The 17,988-nt window shown below is 41.5% G+C and overlaps 1 protein-coding gene and 1 pseudogene across 1 annotated transcript; one reads left to right on the plus strand and one right to left on the minus strand.

The window, feature by feature from the left end:
• Positions 1-252: 252 nt before the first annotated feature.
• Positions 253-371, minus strand: LOC115644666 (annotated as a pseudogene).
• A 1,890-nt stretch (positions 372-2,261) lies between these two features.
• LOC115648000 (olfactory receptor 52M1-like) lies at positions 2,262-12,688 on the plus strand. Its single transcript, XM_030555052.1, has 2 exons — positions 2,262-2,559; positions 12,033-12,688. The coding sequence occupies exons 1-2, from the start codon at positions 2,262-2,264 to the stop codon at positions 12,686-12,688; spliced, it is 954 nt and encodes a 317-aa protein (XP_030410912.1).
• The last annotated feature ends 5,300 nt before the right edge of the window (positions 12,689-17,988 follow it).

The following is a 17,988-nucleotide window of genomic DNA, read 5'->3' on the forward strand; positions in this document are numbered from 1 at the left end:
TGAATGAAGAATTCCCTACAGCATGGGCTCTGTAGCCTGGCTTTCATTACATTACGGAACAACCATAGAATCATAGAATATCAGGGTTGGAAGAGACCTCAGGAGGTATCTAGTCCAACCCCATGCTCAAAGCAGGACCAAGACCCAGACAGATTTTTACTCCACTGCCCTAAATGGCCCCCTCAAGGACTGAACTCATCACCCTGGCTTTAGTAGGTAAATGCTCAAACCACTGAGCTATCCCTCCTCCCTTGTTTATAGCATCTAGGATTCCCACGTGGTCACCCATCCAAGTACTAGCCAGGCCCGGGATGGTTTACCTTCTGAAATCAGACAGGATCAGGGGTATTCAGTCCGGTTTGGCCATAGGTCACTGCTGCCTAGGTTGCCACCCACTTCTAATTCCCCTACCAATTTTTCCCTGTCTGAGAGCAGCAGGTGAAGTGGAGCACACCCCCTAATCAGTTCTTCCAGCACTTGTGCCAGGACGTTGTCCCCAACACTCTCCAAATACTCTCCATGATTGTCTGAGAACTACTGTATTGCTCTCCCAACAGATATCAGAGTGATTGAAGTCTCCCATGAGAACCAGGGCCTGTGATCTGGAGACTTCAGTTAGTGGTCTGAAGAAAGCCTTATCTACTTCATCCTTCTGATCTGGTGGTCCATAGTACACGCCCACCACAACATCACCCTTGTTGCTCTCACCTCTAAATTTAACACAAAGACTCTCAGCAGGATTTTCTCCAGTTTCATACTGGAGCTCCAAGCAAGCATACCACTGTCTTACATACAATGCAATTCCTCCACCTTTCCTCCTCCACTTGTCCTTCCTGAACAGTTATACCTACCCATGACAGTACTCCAGTCACATGAACTGCCCCACCAAATTTCTGTTATTCCAATCACATCATAGTTCCTTGACTGTGCCAGGACTTCCAACTCTTCCTGCTTTTTTCCCAGGCTTCTTGCATTCGAGTACGTGCACCTAAAGTAACTAGCTGATTCCCCTACTTTCCCAGCATGAATAGGAGGCTTCCTGTCTTGTACCCTCCTCCTTGTATTTCCTCTCGGTATCCCACTTCCTCACTTACTTCTGGGTTTAGGTCACCGTCCCCTGGCGAAATCCTCTCTCCGACATCACCTGGGAAACCATGCACTCATATCTATAGTTCGACAATCCCTACGTGGGCCTTTTCCCCGCACAGGGAGGATGGACGAAAACACAACTTGTGCCTGAAACTCCTTTTTCCCAGAGCCATGTAGTCTGCAGTGACCCACTAAAGGACATTCTTGGCAGTATCACTGGTGCCCACGTGGAGAAGTAGGAAGGGGTAGCAGTCCAAGGTCTTGATCAGTCTCATCAGATACTCCACCACATTCTGGATTCTAGCTCCAGGCAAGCAGCATACTTCTCGAATCTCTCTGTCTGGTCAGCAGTTGGATGACTCCGTCCCCCCTAGGATGGAGTCCACGACCACCACCACCTGTTTCCTCCTTTGGGAGTGCTGGTCATGGAACTCCCATCCCTAGGGAAATGTAGCCCATGCCTTTCAGCCAATGGGGTCTCCTTCGGATCCCTTCCCTCACAGGACTCTTCCAAGTCCTTCTCCAGAGTAGTATCTGTGCAGAGAGCCTGAAAACGGTTTTGCATCTCTATCTGCATTGCGGGTACATAGGTTCTCCTCTTTCTTCTTCTGGAAATCACATGCTGCCAATATTCTTCCCCATTCAGCACTGTACTCTCTGATTCTTCGGCATGTTTTTCTTCCAGAATGAAACATTGACTTCTATTCAGAAAATCTTCATGTTCTCTGATGCAATGCAGGTTTCACTAGTCCTTTAACCTTCTCTTCCAATATGGAGACCAGCTTGCACTTCATACAGACGAAGCAAGTATCCACACTTCTATTTACTGCTGCTGCCTATTAAGGTTTCCCTCACCACAATGTGTGGGAATTATTGATGTATGGAGCATCAAAAAGTAGAAAGTTACTATTAGTACGGTAAGTTCATAGTTTATTTCACAGAATAAAAAAAATATAATTTTTATTTGTGTGAAGAGCGACCAATCTGCTTCACTCATGAGAACAGCTCCCCACGGTTCATGTAGTGTGCAATATAATGTTGTCTCTCCATCCAGGCATTTCTACTGCAAATGTCACTCTAGACAATGGGCGCATAAAAGAAGTGAGGGAAACATATGGTACATCCAGGAGACACCGTTCCGCCTCAGAGTTGGACACCTTCTCTCCTACTCCATGTCAGATTCCAACACAACTGACTTCACCAAGCCCTCCACCTTCATCCTGCTGGGCATTCCTGGCCTGGAGGCAGCCCATGTGTGGATCTCCATCCCCTTCTGCACCATGTACACCATAGCCATGTTAGGAAACTTCACCATCCTGTTCATCGTGAAGAGGGAGCCGAGCCTTCATGTGCCTATGTACTATTTCCTCTGCATGCTGGTCATCACCGACCTGGTCCTGTCCACATCCATCCTGCCTAAAACACTGACCATCTTCTGGTTCAATTCCAGGGAGATCGATTTCGGTGCCTGTCTCACCCAGATTGCACCGCTATCTTTCCTGTGGAGACACCACTTTTAGTTGTGGCCCAGCCATGAGCCTCCTCTTATATCCAATGAGGGTTAGCCCTTAGGCGGCTGGCTGCTTCCACACAAGTTCTTTCTTAGCATTGATACTTCGAGAGGCTTAATTATAATAAAAACAATTTTTTATTATTTATTCTTCCAATAATATTCAAACGATAACTAGTATTACAATACTTAACAATCCCCTAGCAGCAATTCAATCGATTGTATCCATCTTTAGAATATTTATTGTCACAGCTGATCAGGCCGTACATTTTAGTATTAACCTTACCTTTTTAGAATAAGCGCTTATATATGTTCCGTTATTGCAACAGGCTTTTACTCTTTGAATGGCTTAAATGCAGCAAAGCTGAGTCCACTGTTGCCCCTGTTTTGCCTGTGTCCCCAATCGTCTGATGCCTCTGGTGGAACCGGATACTCTCTAGGGTGGTCCGGGATCAATGCGAGATCTCCCTTGGTGGGGATGTGTCTCGAGACCCTTTCCAATCCCGCTCACTTGGGCTCTTGACCGCCACTCAAGGCAGATCTCCCATGGTGGGGATGTGTCTGTCTGAGCTTAGGCCTTGTCTCCAAGGATTTCGAGATTCTCACGGCTACCAGTTGACTGCGATTTCCTTACGGTCCGTGGACCGGGCAGAGACCACTATTGGCACGTCCTTCACCGAGGATCAGGTACCCCAATGTGGCTCGCCCCAAATGTGTGTCCCCGAGCGTCTTTTATGCAATTTAGAAATACAGGCAAACACGTCAACAGTGCTTCTTATGCAAATTACATTTTGTCTTGCGGTTTGCGGTTAAGCGCATCCTGTTCAGTTATAGCGTATTTCATCCGCTGTTCTAAGAATCAGCGGAGGTCTCTTGCACAGCTGTTCTGCATAGCAACATATAAGGTCATAGGTCAGAGCAGGCCCAGCATTCACATCCTCTCTCTTTATGAAAAGGGCTGAGACTGGTCTGACCTAGTCTTCTTCATCTATAAGCCTTTGATACTTGGGCCTTATACTAGTTTTAACAATGATTCCTATTAATCCTAATACTGCTACTACTACAACAGCTCCTAATATCCAAATAATATTGTCTGCAATCATTTAAACTATATTAACAGGCTGCATTAAAACACCTTTACTAAGGTCAATTCCTTGTTCAATTTTCGTATTTAGCCAAGAACCAGCGTCCGCTACTGCTGTAGCAAGTCCGTTCATAAATTGATTAAATGTTGGAGATGTTTCACCAAGTCCCATTATGTCCGTTGCTTGAAGTGGCCTTAAGTTATTCCACACATATGTTAGTTCTGCATAATGATGTTCACGTATTATGTTGATCAATGTCTTCATTTGAGTGCTGTTAAACGGAAATTTTGCAGGAATTGCCGTCGTTTCGTTTATTCCATTTGGAGCCACAATCATACGTCCTTTGGCGTCTGAATACATCCAATTAAAATAAAGTCCACAAACTCCATTTCTGCAAAAGGCGTTATCATAGTCTTCATTATATACAATCATTTTAGCTTCATATTGTACCGGTTGACATGGACTATACAAGCTATATCGCCCTGTTCCATATATAAGATGTGGCGGTTTACAAAAATATTCCTGCTTTCGTTTTAACGAACTTCCATTATTATAATACAACAATGCACTCCAATATTCCATACATGCATTCGTTGTGCAATTAATATGCTGACGTATTATAGGGCCTTTCAATCCAACCTTACATGCAAGGTTACAAGTTTTTTCAAACTTACAATCATATATATGATAAACTTTTTTCATTGGTACAATCTTGCTTTCCCAGATCGTCTTATTTTTACAATTTGCATCAAATGTTTTATTCATGTGTCCAATTATTACTTGAAAAACTTGCACTATTGAATCAGTTTTCTTTAAACTTGCCTCTTGCAAATTCATTAGGGTATCTTGAATTCCTCCCACCAAGTTACCCATTTGTTGATTAAATTTGTCAATCCAATGATAGTTCTTTGGGTTTAAATAATCTGACACGCTTCTTCTTGCTCTTTCCTTTGTCACATTTCCTGTTAGATATAATTTTGTAACAGCGTATACAGTTTCATATTCTCTTGTTACAGATAAATTATTACCTTTCCAATCTGTATTTCCTCTAACTATTAATAATTTATTGTATTCTTGCCCGGGACAAAATGGATTCTCTCGTCTTCGAGTTTCCACATAAAATGGGCTATAATCTACCTTATATATTGCAAAATTAGTTATAGGGGGAATAGATTTATATGTCATGCACCAACAAGCTAGCCCACAGTCAACCCCGCCGTCCTTATCACTGTCCTGTGTTTCAGGACCATCGTTAGAGCAAGAAGTAAAATTGAGACCTGATTGATTCACATTATAGTATGGCATGGAAGAACATGAACAATTATGTGAACACCATACTATACTCCTATCGTTTCCTCAATTCTGCAATATGAATACTTAGCTCCACAATCAGCATCTTCGCTATTATTGCCTACTGACCCGCTTGAAAAGATTTTCTCGCCATACCCTACAAAATGTCTAATGCTATTATTCGCTACTTCTCCCCAATTTATTAACCCTGTTGTGTCTACGTCAATGTGTATTGTTCCACTAGGATGAGTTATTGTCCTATTATAGTTATAGGTCCTATCAATGGTTTTGTTAACATTATTACTACTATTATATTTATTTCTTAACGTTACAGGTCCTATCACAGGTCCTCCTCCCTCTGCATGCATTACTCCTAATAGTGTAATGTTCGTGCCAGAACTACTAAAATTTACTGGTTGCCCATCAAAATAATGGGTCCTATTTACATAATGAACCATCCTTCCATAATGTCCTCCATTAATATCAAACCATTCAGAAGTATTAAATGATATTACATAAATGCTTCGATTGAATAATAACACCCTCATATTCAATGAAATATACTGCTCATATCCATAGATAGACGTCATATTCCACCAAATTCGGGTGGCGTTATATCCACATTCATCCTGAGCTGCGGTTTGACACAAGATCCATAAAAATATCTGAAAAATAAAAATCTAAATAACTGTCATTACCACTGTTTTATCATGATCAGATACATGTTTGGGTTCACTTGGCCTAAGCCATTTTTGGTGAACGTCTTTTTCAATTCCATTTTCAAATTGTACAGTATATCAATATGGGGTTGGTCCCCAATCCAAAACTACAGCTTTTTGGGCTGATTCTCCGGGCCTATGACACCATACGGTTTCTTGTAGAGCAAATTTGGGTGTCCAGGGTTTTAAAGATAATGAGTTTACAGTTTGGTTGCCACAATGTATTATGATAGGCCATCCAGGCTTTTTCTTGGCCTACTTTTTCAATTCCTCGTTTTGCCAATTTTATTGCACATTCCACTGCCTCATGACTTTGTGAGTGAAGTGGAATGTGCAGATGTAATATGATGTTCCACTCTCTTGCCCATTCTACCCATTTTTTACTATTGAATGGGGGTCCATTGTCACTAAGAACATACTGCGGGATTCCCCAAGTACTGAACAAACTTTCTAACGTTTTAACAACTGAGTCACAGGACAAACTTGAGAGGTGTTTAACGTATATTTGAGAAGTTTCTCTAACTAAGACTACTAACCATTCTTTTCCTATATGATACATTAAATCCAGCATCCATACTCTCATTCCTTCATAGTCCTCTTGAACATGATATTTTTTGTCCTCTCTCTTTTGGTCTGCCTTTTCCGCACAATATTTACAGTTTAGTCTCTTTTTCTGCTCTCTACTTATTTCAGCTGATGAATATGCTAGTTCTTTCCACATCTGTTTTTCTGTCTTTAATGTTGGGTGATAATCCTCATGTGCCACAGGATTTAAGTAAACACGTTCCTCCCCATATTCTTCTACCATTTTATGCAATTCAGATTCTTCGTCTAGATGGCTAGAAATTTTCTGAATTCTTATCTTAGGGGTTTGTCTACTAACCCACTTTTGGTCCTTAATTATTTGTCTAAATATCCAATCACTGTCTATTCCAATCACCCATTGATTTTTCTCTGCATGATTAAGACAAAAGTGCCTAAATAGTTCTACATTCCCTCGTTTTTCAGCTATCTGTGTACAATTTTTACTTAATTCTTTTTCTTTTTTATCTATAATCCCTGCCTTTAACATTCCACATATGGAACATCCATAACTCCATATACCCGCTTTATTTCCATCACTACTACCATCTAAAGGAATGAGGTTTCCACATATAGCCTTCACATGTTCTCCCCCCTCCTTATAACCTATTCTTTTGTGGATGCATGTCCAATTACTATTCCACCATCCATCCCCTGGGTGTAATTTCCTATACGGACTTATTTCCGTAATTATACTTCCTTTACATGTCAGTAACCATGGGTGCTTTTCTGCTATTTTTTCCATGATTCTATCGAAGGAATCATTCCTATCATGTGAAATTATATCTATGTTACATTTTATATCCTTATCTTCTATGGCTGTTGCTCCTATAGAGACTTTAATTTCTATTTTTTCTGGTATTCTAATACTCACTTCTTGATCTAGATCACTAACTTCAAGACTCTCCGTTAAAATTCCATTAAAGTCTTCTTGACATCCTATTGCTCCTCCTAATCTTTTTGTTATACCTGGGGTTACCCATTCTTTATAATAGATTAATTTTCCCAATGCCTGTTGTTGCTGCTTCTCTGTTTTATAATATTTTTCGCCCAATGCTTTTATCATATCTTTTATTTTTTCTGTTAATTTTAGTCTTCCCTGTCCTAAAATTTTTCCCATAATTTCTACTTGTTCTCCAATTTGAGTTTTTTCCGTTTTTATAGAAAATCCATTATTTTGTAGTTTTAAAATTATTTTATCAATTCTTTCTTGCACTTCCTTAACTGTTTCTCCATAGATTACTATATCATTCATGAAGCAATTACACCATGGATATTCCTCCAAAATCTTATCCATTTGATCCTGTGCATAACTGGGCGAATTTACCCATCCTTGCATTAAGGTGGTAAATTTTAATACCCTCCCCCCTGTTTTAATGCATCCATAATTGTTTGGGTCCTGGCATGATATTTTATAGAACTGATCTTCAATGTCCATTATACCCCAAATTTAGAATCCCCGTGTTCCCTGATAAATCCCATTACTCTATTTATATCTGGTCCTCCTGCCCTAATTCTACTAGCCTTATTTAGATTTCTACAATCTACTACTAATCTCCATTGTCCTTGTACTTTTTTCTTAACCACCCATATAGGGTTTAGGTGCCCTGGGTTGGAACATTCCACCAATACCCCTCTTTTTTCTAGTTCCATTACTAACTTTCTTGCTTCCTGTTGTTGTTCATTATTCAAGGGATATTGTTTTGCCTTCGTTGGTCTTTCCACTATCTCTATAATTGGGGTTACCTCGGAATTCTGCAACACATTTATGTATTGCATTATCTGTTCTAGACCTTCTTTCACATTAGGATCATGCTTTAGCATCTTCCAATCTCTCATTGCCTGTATGTTAAAATCATGTTCCATTAATAAAACCTTTAACTGATTCCCATGGATATTGATAGTCCCATATTGAACAAGTTTTTCCCCCACTCCTACAACTAAAGCATCTCCCCTTTTTTCCCAATTGGGCCCTTTTTTACAAATTGTAGATGTTTCGGCCCCCGAATCTAATAACCATTTTTTCCCATTATATTTTAGGTCTATTAATACTAAATTTTTCAAATTATCCCCCTGAAGGCCTTTTTCCCCCTCCCGGGAGATATTATTTAGGAGGGTTTTCTCCTAGCGCTCAAATTTGTCTACCCATCCTTCCCATTTAGCCTTTTCAAGCAACTCCTTCCCCTGCAATCCGGATTCAGTCATTCCCTTATCCCTTAAGAAGGCACATGCTGACCTTTCCTTTCCTGGGATTTGTCTCCAATCCCTTCCCCCCTGGGGCTTTTGTTCTTTCTTTTTATTTTCCTTTTTTACCATTTTTTCACTTATTTTCTTTGGTTTACCTCCCAATGCTACTCCATCTATTTCATAAAAGTTTTGGGCCTGTACTAATGCATCTGCCAACCATGGTTTTTTATATTTGAGACCCCTAGAAATTATTTCTCTGGGATCCATTCCGTCTGTCCAGTCTATAAATGCTCCTGTTAGGTCACTCTTGCTACTCCATATTTTCCCCTGCTTCCATCCCCTCATTACCACTGCTCCCAGGACTTCATCTGGCTCTTCTGCCTTCATTTCATTATCAAATCACCCTGCTCTAACTAGTTCCCTTATTATTTTCAATATGGTTCTTGGATTATTTCCCAATTCTATCCCCAGATCGTCTTCATTTTTATCTTTTGGGAAAAATTCCCGGGAAAGCAATGACCATTCTTCTGGCCCAATATAATAATGTTTAAAATTTTCCCTGAAAATTCTCCCAATTATTTTCCTAAGATTTTTTGAAAACAAGTTTCGAATTCTTTCTTCTTCTTTGTCATTATACTCTCTAAATTTTAAGACTTCCCTTTGGGTATTTCCTTCTAGTTTTATTTCTCTGGATGCTATTGGATTAATCAAGGGTTTAAAATCCGGATAAATTCCCTTCTTGTCCTTCTCTCCTGGTGGGTTTGGTGTTAAAGTGACATAGGTAATGTCATCAGGTTTACTTATTGCAGGTCCTAATTCCTGATCAAAAATTCTTCGACATATTTGTTGAACCATAGCCATAGTTACAGGTTCAGTTAGTTTTTTGTCCTGCTCAGTATAGGACATTTTATTATAAGGGGGTGGATTTTCAGTCCTTTCATCTGCTTCAAAGTTTTGTTTCTCCCATTGTTTTAACTCTTCTTTCTCTTGTAAAGAGGGGGCTCTTATCAAATTGCTAGAATATTCTGCTAATACTTGCTGCTTCTTTTTTCCATAAATCTTACTAGGTTTTTCTCCTTTGAAGCAAATTGGATAACCTTTCCAACTTGAATCTGTTTTATATAATGGTTGTAACTGTATTCTCGGCAATCTAGGTGTCCCGTTCCTTTTCAATTTGGTAGCACCCTTCAATTTCCACTTTCTAAGAAAATGCTGATGCTCAGCTGGCATGACTGTAAAATAATGCAACTGGGGATGACCCCCTCCTGTTGGCGCTGTCATAGTTTGACTCATACATAGCACTCCTAATTGTGTACTATGTACTTCTACTATTCCCCTTCCTTCTCCAACTCTCCCATCTTCCTGCAGAGAGTTACATGAGCCAGAATATCGAATCTTCACCCTAGTACCAAATATGGACTCTGGGGTTAAGGTACTAACATCATGACTCAATACATGTAAGAGATGTTCAAAACCTGTCAAAGTTCTTTCATCATAAATTTGTTTATATCTACACCCGGATCCCGGTGGGCAATAACGCTCATTACTTACCAATCCTGGGATTGCTGGTACGGATGGAGGTGGTGGTGTTGGATATCTTCGAAATCTCCCTCCTTCCGCCATTCTATTTACATTATATAATTTTTCTGCAACTTCTTATACCATAATTCCTTATGCCCCTTCTGGACAGGACCCTTCTGCTGTCTCATCCAAGAACATTAATCTTTGTCGATACTGAAACAACAATCGGTCTTGGCGTTGTGTGATCCAAATATTCCACACAGAATATAGGATCAACAGAAACATCAGCCACAACATCAGACATACTGCTGTTAATTGCCGTATCATATCCCAACCACGTGGTTCCCATCCATAGCCCATAATTCCTATAATTGTGAGCCCCACAACTAAAATTACATATACTACAAGACCCATGAACAATACAAACCAAAATATACTAAACCCTAACTCCATAAATTCCTGACTCTCATATTTGTCCTGGTCCGTATGTGATAATCCAGACCGTACTCCCCTCGATTTGGTCATACCTAATAGACCAAGGCTCCTCATCATTCCACCAATGTAGCTGTGAGAGTGTAAGAGCTCTGAAAATTTTAAGAGGTGTGGGTCTTTTTCCCCAACCCAAGAACTTGGCCTGAGCTCTTGTAATCGGTATTAGGACCCACCCTCGTTCTATACTATAAAACTCTAACCCATACATCGACATCCAACAGCGGGTTCTTCCCGTCCTTTTGATGTTACGTCCTTTGAACACCAACAGATAGGTCCAGTGTTTTACCGGTAGTTACACCAAACCCATCCCACTATTCCACAAGAAATCTCCCAACCAATCTTCTTCAAATAAAACACTTGATTATTTGAAACTGGTATTTTAGGATTTTCCCCTTATATTTAATTTCGTTTTCCCCTATAAAACCTTCAAAATATATCCAATAGCCCATGAACTCAACCTTCCTCCCTCTTCCAAGGTTCCAATTGTGTTACTTACAGGGTTTTTGGCCCGCTTTTGTTAAGTCGTTTAGAGGTTATTATACGTATAATATTTAAATTTTATATTATAGCCCCCTCTAGTGGTCAATCCTGCTGACTACACCATGCACCGCTATCTTTCCTGTGGAGACACCACTTTTAGTTGTGGCCCAGCCATGAGCCTCCTCTTATATCCAATGAGGGTTAGCCCTTAAGCGGCTGGCTGCTTCCACACAAGTTCTTTCTTAGCATTGACACTTCGAGAGGCTTAATTATAATAAAAACAATTTTTTATTATTTATTCTTCCAATAATATTCAAACGATAACTAGTATTACAATACTTAACAATCCCCTAGCAGCAATTCAATCGATTGTATCCATCTTTAGAATATTTATTGTCACAGCTGATCAGGCCGTACATTTTAGTAATAACCTTACCTTTTTAGAATAAGCGCTTATATATGTTCCGTTATTGCAACAGGCTTTTACTCTTTGAATGGCTTAAACGCAGCAAAGCTGAGTCCATTTTGCCCTTGTTTTGCCTGTATCCCCAATCGTCTGATGCCTCTGGTGGAACCGGATACTCTCTAGGGTGGTCCGGGATCAATGCGAGATCTCCCTTGGTGGGGATGTGTCTCGAGACCCTTTCCAATCCCGCTCACTTGGGCTCTTGACCGCCACTCAAGGCAGATCTCCCATGGTGGGGATGCGTCTGTCTGAGCTTAGGCCTTGTCTCCAAGGATTCCGAGATTCTCACAGCTACTAGTTGACTGCGATTTCCTTACGGTCCGTGGACCGGGCAGAGACCACTATTGGCACGTCCTTCACCGAGGATCAGGTACCCCAATGTGGCTCGCCCCGAATGTGTGTCCCCGAGCATCTTTTATGCAATTTAGAAATACAGGCAAACACGTCAACAGTGCTTCTTATGCAAATTACATTTTGTCTTGCGGTTTGCGGTTAAGCGCATCCTGTTCAGTTATAGCGTATTTCATCCGCTGTTCTAAGAATCAGCGGAGGTCTCTTGCACAGCTGTTCTGCATAGCAACATATAAGGTCATAGGTCAGAGCAGGCCCAGCATTCACACAGATGTACTTCCTTCACTGCTTCTTAGTAACAGAGTCTGGGATCTTCATGGCCATGGCTTTTGATCGCTATATGGCCATCTGTGATCCCTTGAGACATTCAATCATCCTGACAAACTCCATGGTGGCCAAGATCGGCCTAGCCGTGGTGCTGCGTAGCAGCATTCTCATGCTCCCCTATATTCTAGTGGCAAGGCAGTGGCCATATTGCAGAACCAACATCATACCCCACTTTTACTGCCAACACATGGCCGTGGTGAAGCTGGCCTGTGCCGAAATCCATGTCAGTAATTACTACAGCCTCTCTGTGGTATTCTGTGTATTTGCTCTGGATCCATTTGTTATTGCTGTGTCCTATACCCAGATCCTCAGGGCCATCTTCAGCCTGCGCACAAAGGACGCTCGGCTCAAGACTTTTGGGACCTGCGGCTCCCACCTCTGTGCCATCTTAGCCTTCTACATCCCATGTCTCTCCTCCGTCCTCACGCACCAGTTTGGCAAGAATATGGTCTCTCATTTCCACATTCTCATTGCCAGCATTTACCTTCTGATGCCCCCCATGCTAAACCCCATTATCTATGTGGTGAGGACCAAACAGATCCGGGACAGGCTGCTGCGGCTGTTTAGTCATAAAGGGACTAATATCTAATATCTAAAGGTTTAATCATAAAAAGAAAGAAATATAGATTAGAATTAAAACAGGTTAAATGGTAACAAATACACACAACAATTGTGAAGTTTTTAGTTCAGGCTTGTTTCAGGCTTGATGGGATTACTGCTGATTTAAACCAATCAAGTCTCTGGAGTACAAACATCCCAGCTTGGATGGGTTGTTCAGTCCTTTGTTTAGAGCATCACTTTGTAGTAAAGTTCCTCCAGAGGTCAGAAGCAGGATAGAAGACAAAATTGAGGGGTTTTAAGAGCCTTTTATATCCTCTGTCAGATGGAAGGACACCTTTGTTCTAACTGTGGAAAATCACAACAGCAGTATGGAGTTTGGAGTCACATGGGTAAGTCACATGTCCATGCATGACTCAGTTTGCAGGCAGAGAGCCATTGCTCACATGCTACCTTGAATGTTCCCAGGAAGACTCCTCAGATGTGGATGGGAGTCTCCCAAGGTCCAATGTCAGTTAAGTGTTTCTTGATTGAGCACTTATCCAGCATAGTCCTTTCTCAAGAAGCTGACCAAATGCTTCACTCATGTTACTCAGAATGAAACACGTTGGGATACAAGTACATAGCCAATATTCATAACTTCAAATACAAACAGGATACACAGTTACAGACAGCACAATCCTAACCAGCAAATTACAACCTTTCCACAGACACTTCATTTGTACAAGCTTTGGGTAACTATGGGACCCTGGTTGCAACAATGGTCTATAGAGTCACATACTCTAATTCAGGTCCACATTTGTCAGGACTTCATTCCCGATGAGTTTTTGAAAATTAACTCTGTCTCTTTAAGACAGGATGTGGATCCTACTGAAGAAATGGTTGTCTGTGAAAATGCCAATGACCCACCTGACGGAGGGGAGGAGGTCATTACCTGGACTGGTAGGCAGAGCATTGCAGAGAGCTCAACAGTAACCATATTCCAGTTTGCACCCCAGGAAAGTCTGTCACACACACCTAATGGGTGAATCCATTTCCCTCTTCTGAAGCCGTCACTTAGTGACAGAGAGTCTGTGGTTAAGGCAGAAAAATCAGGACTTGAGGGATCAGTTTGTCATTCTCTCACTGACCTTCATCAAGTCAAGTCACCCTTTGTCTCAGTTTACTTACTTGTGTATTGAGGATATGATCATAGTCACTTTCCTTTGCTACGTGTTTTGAAGCCCTTTCAGCGAAGGGTTCTGCACAGTGATGATAGTTACTGATGAGAATTATTGATTTCTGATCCCTTAGTGACAGCCCTGTGTGTCTTCAGAAACTGCTCATGTCTCCCCTCAGTCATCTTTCTCCAGATCTGTCTGTCTACTATCCAACCAGGCATCCTGGCCATTTACAGGGTATAGACATCTACACATTGTCCTGAGCTTTCTTCCTAGTCAGCAATGATTTTAAAATATAAACACATACACTGTGCGGCCAATTGCTCTCTGACTCAGCACAGAGCCCGAATGTTCTCACCTCCCTTTGGGAAGGTCCATTAATTACTGTTTACTCCTAAAGCTGGATAAAGAGCACAGAAGCACATAGATGGAAACAGAGACATATGCTAGAGTGTCTCCAGTCTCCAGCATGTTTACATCCAGATGTCACTTGTCCCACAGAGGCCAAGTGGAGTCCCCAGAGATTGCACAGAGCTATATAATAAGCAGTTCATACACAGCTTTGGCTCTTGGTGTGGGATGCTGCTCCATATGCTGGCGTGAGAGAGGTGTTGGACACGGCTACCTGAGAGGGATTTCCATGGAAGACATTTCTGTCTCAGGATTCACAGGTACCATCTCTTGTTGAGGAGCTCAACTACTCAGTAAACCTAGTGCAAAATTGGTGAATGGGATAGAGAGAGTAACTCTATTGTGCTTTTCACACTGCACAGCCATTAAATAACCCAGGACCCTTGGCACAGGGGGTGCGTTTAATCCACTATGATGGGTAAAGATGTCACTCTTTTTTGTGTACCCCCACCTGCCCCAGCTGATTGTCCCCAGCCCAGAGGTGGCTGCATTTCGGTGGCGCAGGGAATCCTTCAGGATGAAAGGTGTTAGGAGATGTACAATACAAGCTCAAATTCTTAGGCTGTGGCCCATAATTTGCTCAGGCCCTGCTAAGGCAAAAATTCCCCTTGGAGTAAGAGCTGATTAAAGATCTCAGGAGCCAGCTGTGTGTTAATGTGGAGACACTGTCACTTCCTCTGGCATTTCAGGGCTTTAGTTGTTAACGTAAGAACGTAAGAATGGCCATAATGGGTCAGACCACAGGTCCATCTAGCCCATATCCTGTCCTCGGACAGTGGCCAGTGCCAGGTGCCCCAGAGGGAATGAACAGAACAGGAAATCATCAAGTGACCCCTCCCTTGTCGTCTATTTCCAGCTTCTGGCAAACAGAGACTAGGTGCACCATCCCTGCCCCTCCTGGCTAATAGCCATTGATGGACCTATCCCCCATGAACTTATTGAGTTCTTTTTTGAACCCTGTTATAGTCTTGGCCTTCACAACATCCTAAGGCAGGGAGTTCCACAGGCTGACTGTGCACTGAGTGAAGAAATACTTCCCTTTGCTTGTTTGTTTGAAACCTGCTGCCTATTAATTCCATTGGGTGACCCCTAGTTCTTGTGTTATGAGAAGTAGTAAACAACATTTCCTTATCTACTTTCTCTACACCAGTCATGATTTTATAGACCTCAGTCATATCTTCCCTTAATCGTCTCTTTTCCAAGCTGAAAAGTCTCAGTCTTATTAATCTCTTCCCATATAGAAACCGTTCCATACCCCTAATAATTTTGTTGCCCCTTTCTGAACCTTTTCCAATTCGAATACATCTTGATATGGGGCACACACATCTGCACGCAGTATTCAAGCTGTGGGCATACCATGGATTTATATAGAGGCAATGAGATATTTTCTGTCCTATTCTCTACCCCTTTCTTAATGATTCCCAGCATTCTGTTCACTTCTTCACCTGCTGCTCCACATTGAGTGGATGTTTTCAGAGAACTGTCCACAATGATTCTGAGATCTCTTTCTTCAGTGGTAACAGCTAATTTACACCCCATCATTTTATACATACAGTCAGAGTTCTGCTTTCCAATGTGCATTATGTTGCATTTATCAACATTTAATTTCATCTGCCATTTGGTTGCCCAGTCACTCAGTTTTGAGAGACTGGCTCCAAGCCCATTCCACTAGCCCCATTCCCCTCCCAACAGAAACCAGGCATCCTGGCTCCCAGTCTCTCCTCGCTCCAAGCAGCCGGAATCCACTCTGGAGGATTTACAGATTCTCTACATCCTTTCTATACAGCAGTGTCCAAAGCTGGATACAGTACTGCAGCTGTGTCCTAAGCAGAGCTGAACAGAGCGGTCCGATCACTGACTGAGACTTGCACGTTAAGCCTCCACTAATACAGCCTAACATTGCATTTGTCTTTTCTGAAACGGCAAGAAACACCCACTCCCCTGAGAGATGTAGCTATATCAACCTAACCCCCATGTGGACAGCATAGGATTGATGGACAAATCATTCCATTAACCTTCCTATCACATCCCAGGGAGGTGGATTACACCCTGCCATCGGTGTAAGCAGTGTCTACAACTGAAGCGCTATGGCAGCACCACTGCAGCAATTCAAGTGTAGACAAGCCCTCCAGCAGGTCTCCCAGAAAAGCATCCAGTCTGTGTCGGCAGAAATGGGGAGTTGGAGAATCCACCACTTCCCTTCGCAGTTTGTTCCAATGGTTAATCACCCTCAGTGCTAAACCTTTGCTCCTTATTTCCAACTGGAACTTGTCTGGCTTCAGCTTTTAGCCATTGGGCCTTGCTCTGCCGTTCTCCGCTAGAACACAGAGCCAGTTATGACTATTTAGGATAAATAGAGGAAGCTCCTTAAGTCTCTCAGTAGCCAGCATTTTCTGCAGCTTCCAATTATTTATGTGGCTCTTTCTTACCTTCTCCAATTTTTCAACATTGTTTTATAAATGTGAATCCCCGGTCTGGACAGTCAGTTTTCACTAATGCCATGGACAGAGGTAAAATCCTTCCACTGCTCCAACTCACCAACACCTGTTTACACATGCAGGGATCGCATCAGCCCTTTTGGCCACAGCCTGAAACTGGGAGCTCCACAGTGACTGTTAAATCCTTTTCCGAACCTCCATTCACTGACAAATTGGTCATTGACATCTGCTTTCTTAGATCTGCCAGTTAGCCAGTTTTTAGTCCCTTTAACTTGTGCTCCAGTGGTACTGTAGAGTGTTCATTACTTTCCCCTACAAAATCAAATGCCTCAGAGATATCAAAGTCTATGGCATCTGCACGGTTCCCTTGATAAGCCAAACGCCCTCTCATTAAGGGATAAATTCAGATTTATTTGACAAGACCAATTATCCATACATCATTTTATTGACGGGCATTAATTATATTCCAAACTTTTTTTGAACTAATCAAATATCAGCTTTTTCATTATTTCTTATCTTGTCAAAGCTTTTTTTCTCAACATTACCTTTCTTTTTTATAATTTACTTTTAACAGACACCTGTCCTGCGTTTGATTCTTTCTTTCTTTCTTTCTGCTGCCTGAATGTGGATTTCTGGCTCACAAGGAGCTGTGTGATTGATTGGTCAGTTCATAACTCTGTTGTTCAACAGTCGATGCTAATGGACTGGAAAGTATTTCATCTCCTAATGTGAGCTTCTTTCCAAATGCAGAACAAAACTGTCTCTTGAACACATCTACCTTTTCTCCAATATAGACAAGTTTCTTTTCTACCTGTAGGAATCATCCTAAAGGTTTTCAAGGGCTTCTTTTGTACATCATATACTTAATAACCTCCTTTTTCTGATCCTTAGCTCCACCAATCATCGATATTTCCATGGTATTTAACATCCCTCATTAATTTTCATAACTTCCAATTTGTGTTGTTTCCTATCTATTTTCCCTTTCCCCCTTTTGTTATATATTACTCCCCCTGCCTAATTTCTGCCTTCTATTTAATAAACTCTTCTTAAAGAACTCCCAATTTTCATTAACATTGTCCTGTCTAAATTTTTCCTCCAAATCAATTCTGCAGATAATTTGCCTCAGTTATCTGGAATTAGCCCCTTTGAAGCACAAAGTGTTTATAGATATTACCAGTAGGGAACTTTCTCTCTTTGTTCATTTCAATATAATCATTTCAATTCTTTATTATCCTCTCTTCTATCATATCTCCCTTCTTTGACTCTTTCCTAAACAATTCTTGACCTTTCAGTCTGTCCACAAAGGACAGGCTATGCCATTC

Source organism: Gopherus evgoodei, chromosome 1 (genome assembly GCF_007399415.2).
Source record: "Gopherus evgoodei ecotype Sinaloan lineage chromosome 1, rGopEvg1_v1.p, whole genome shotgun sequence".
Lineage (NCBI taxonomy): Eukaryota > Metazoa > Chordata > Testudines > Testudinidae > Gopherus > Gopherus evgoodei.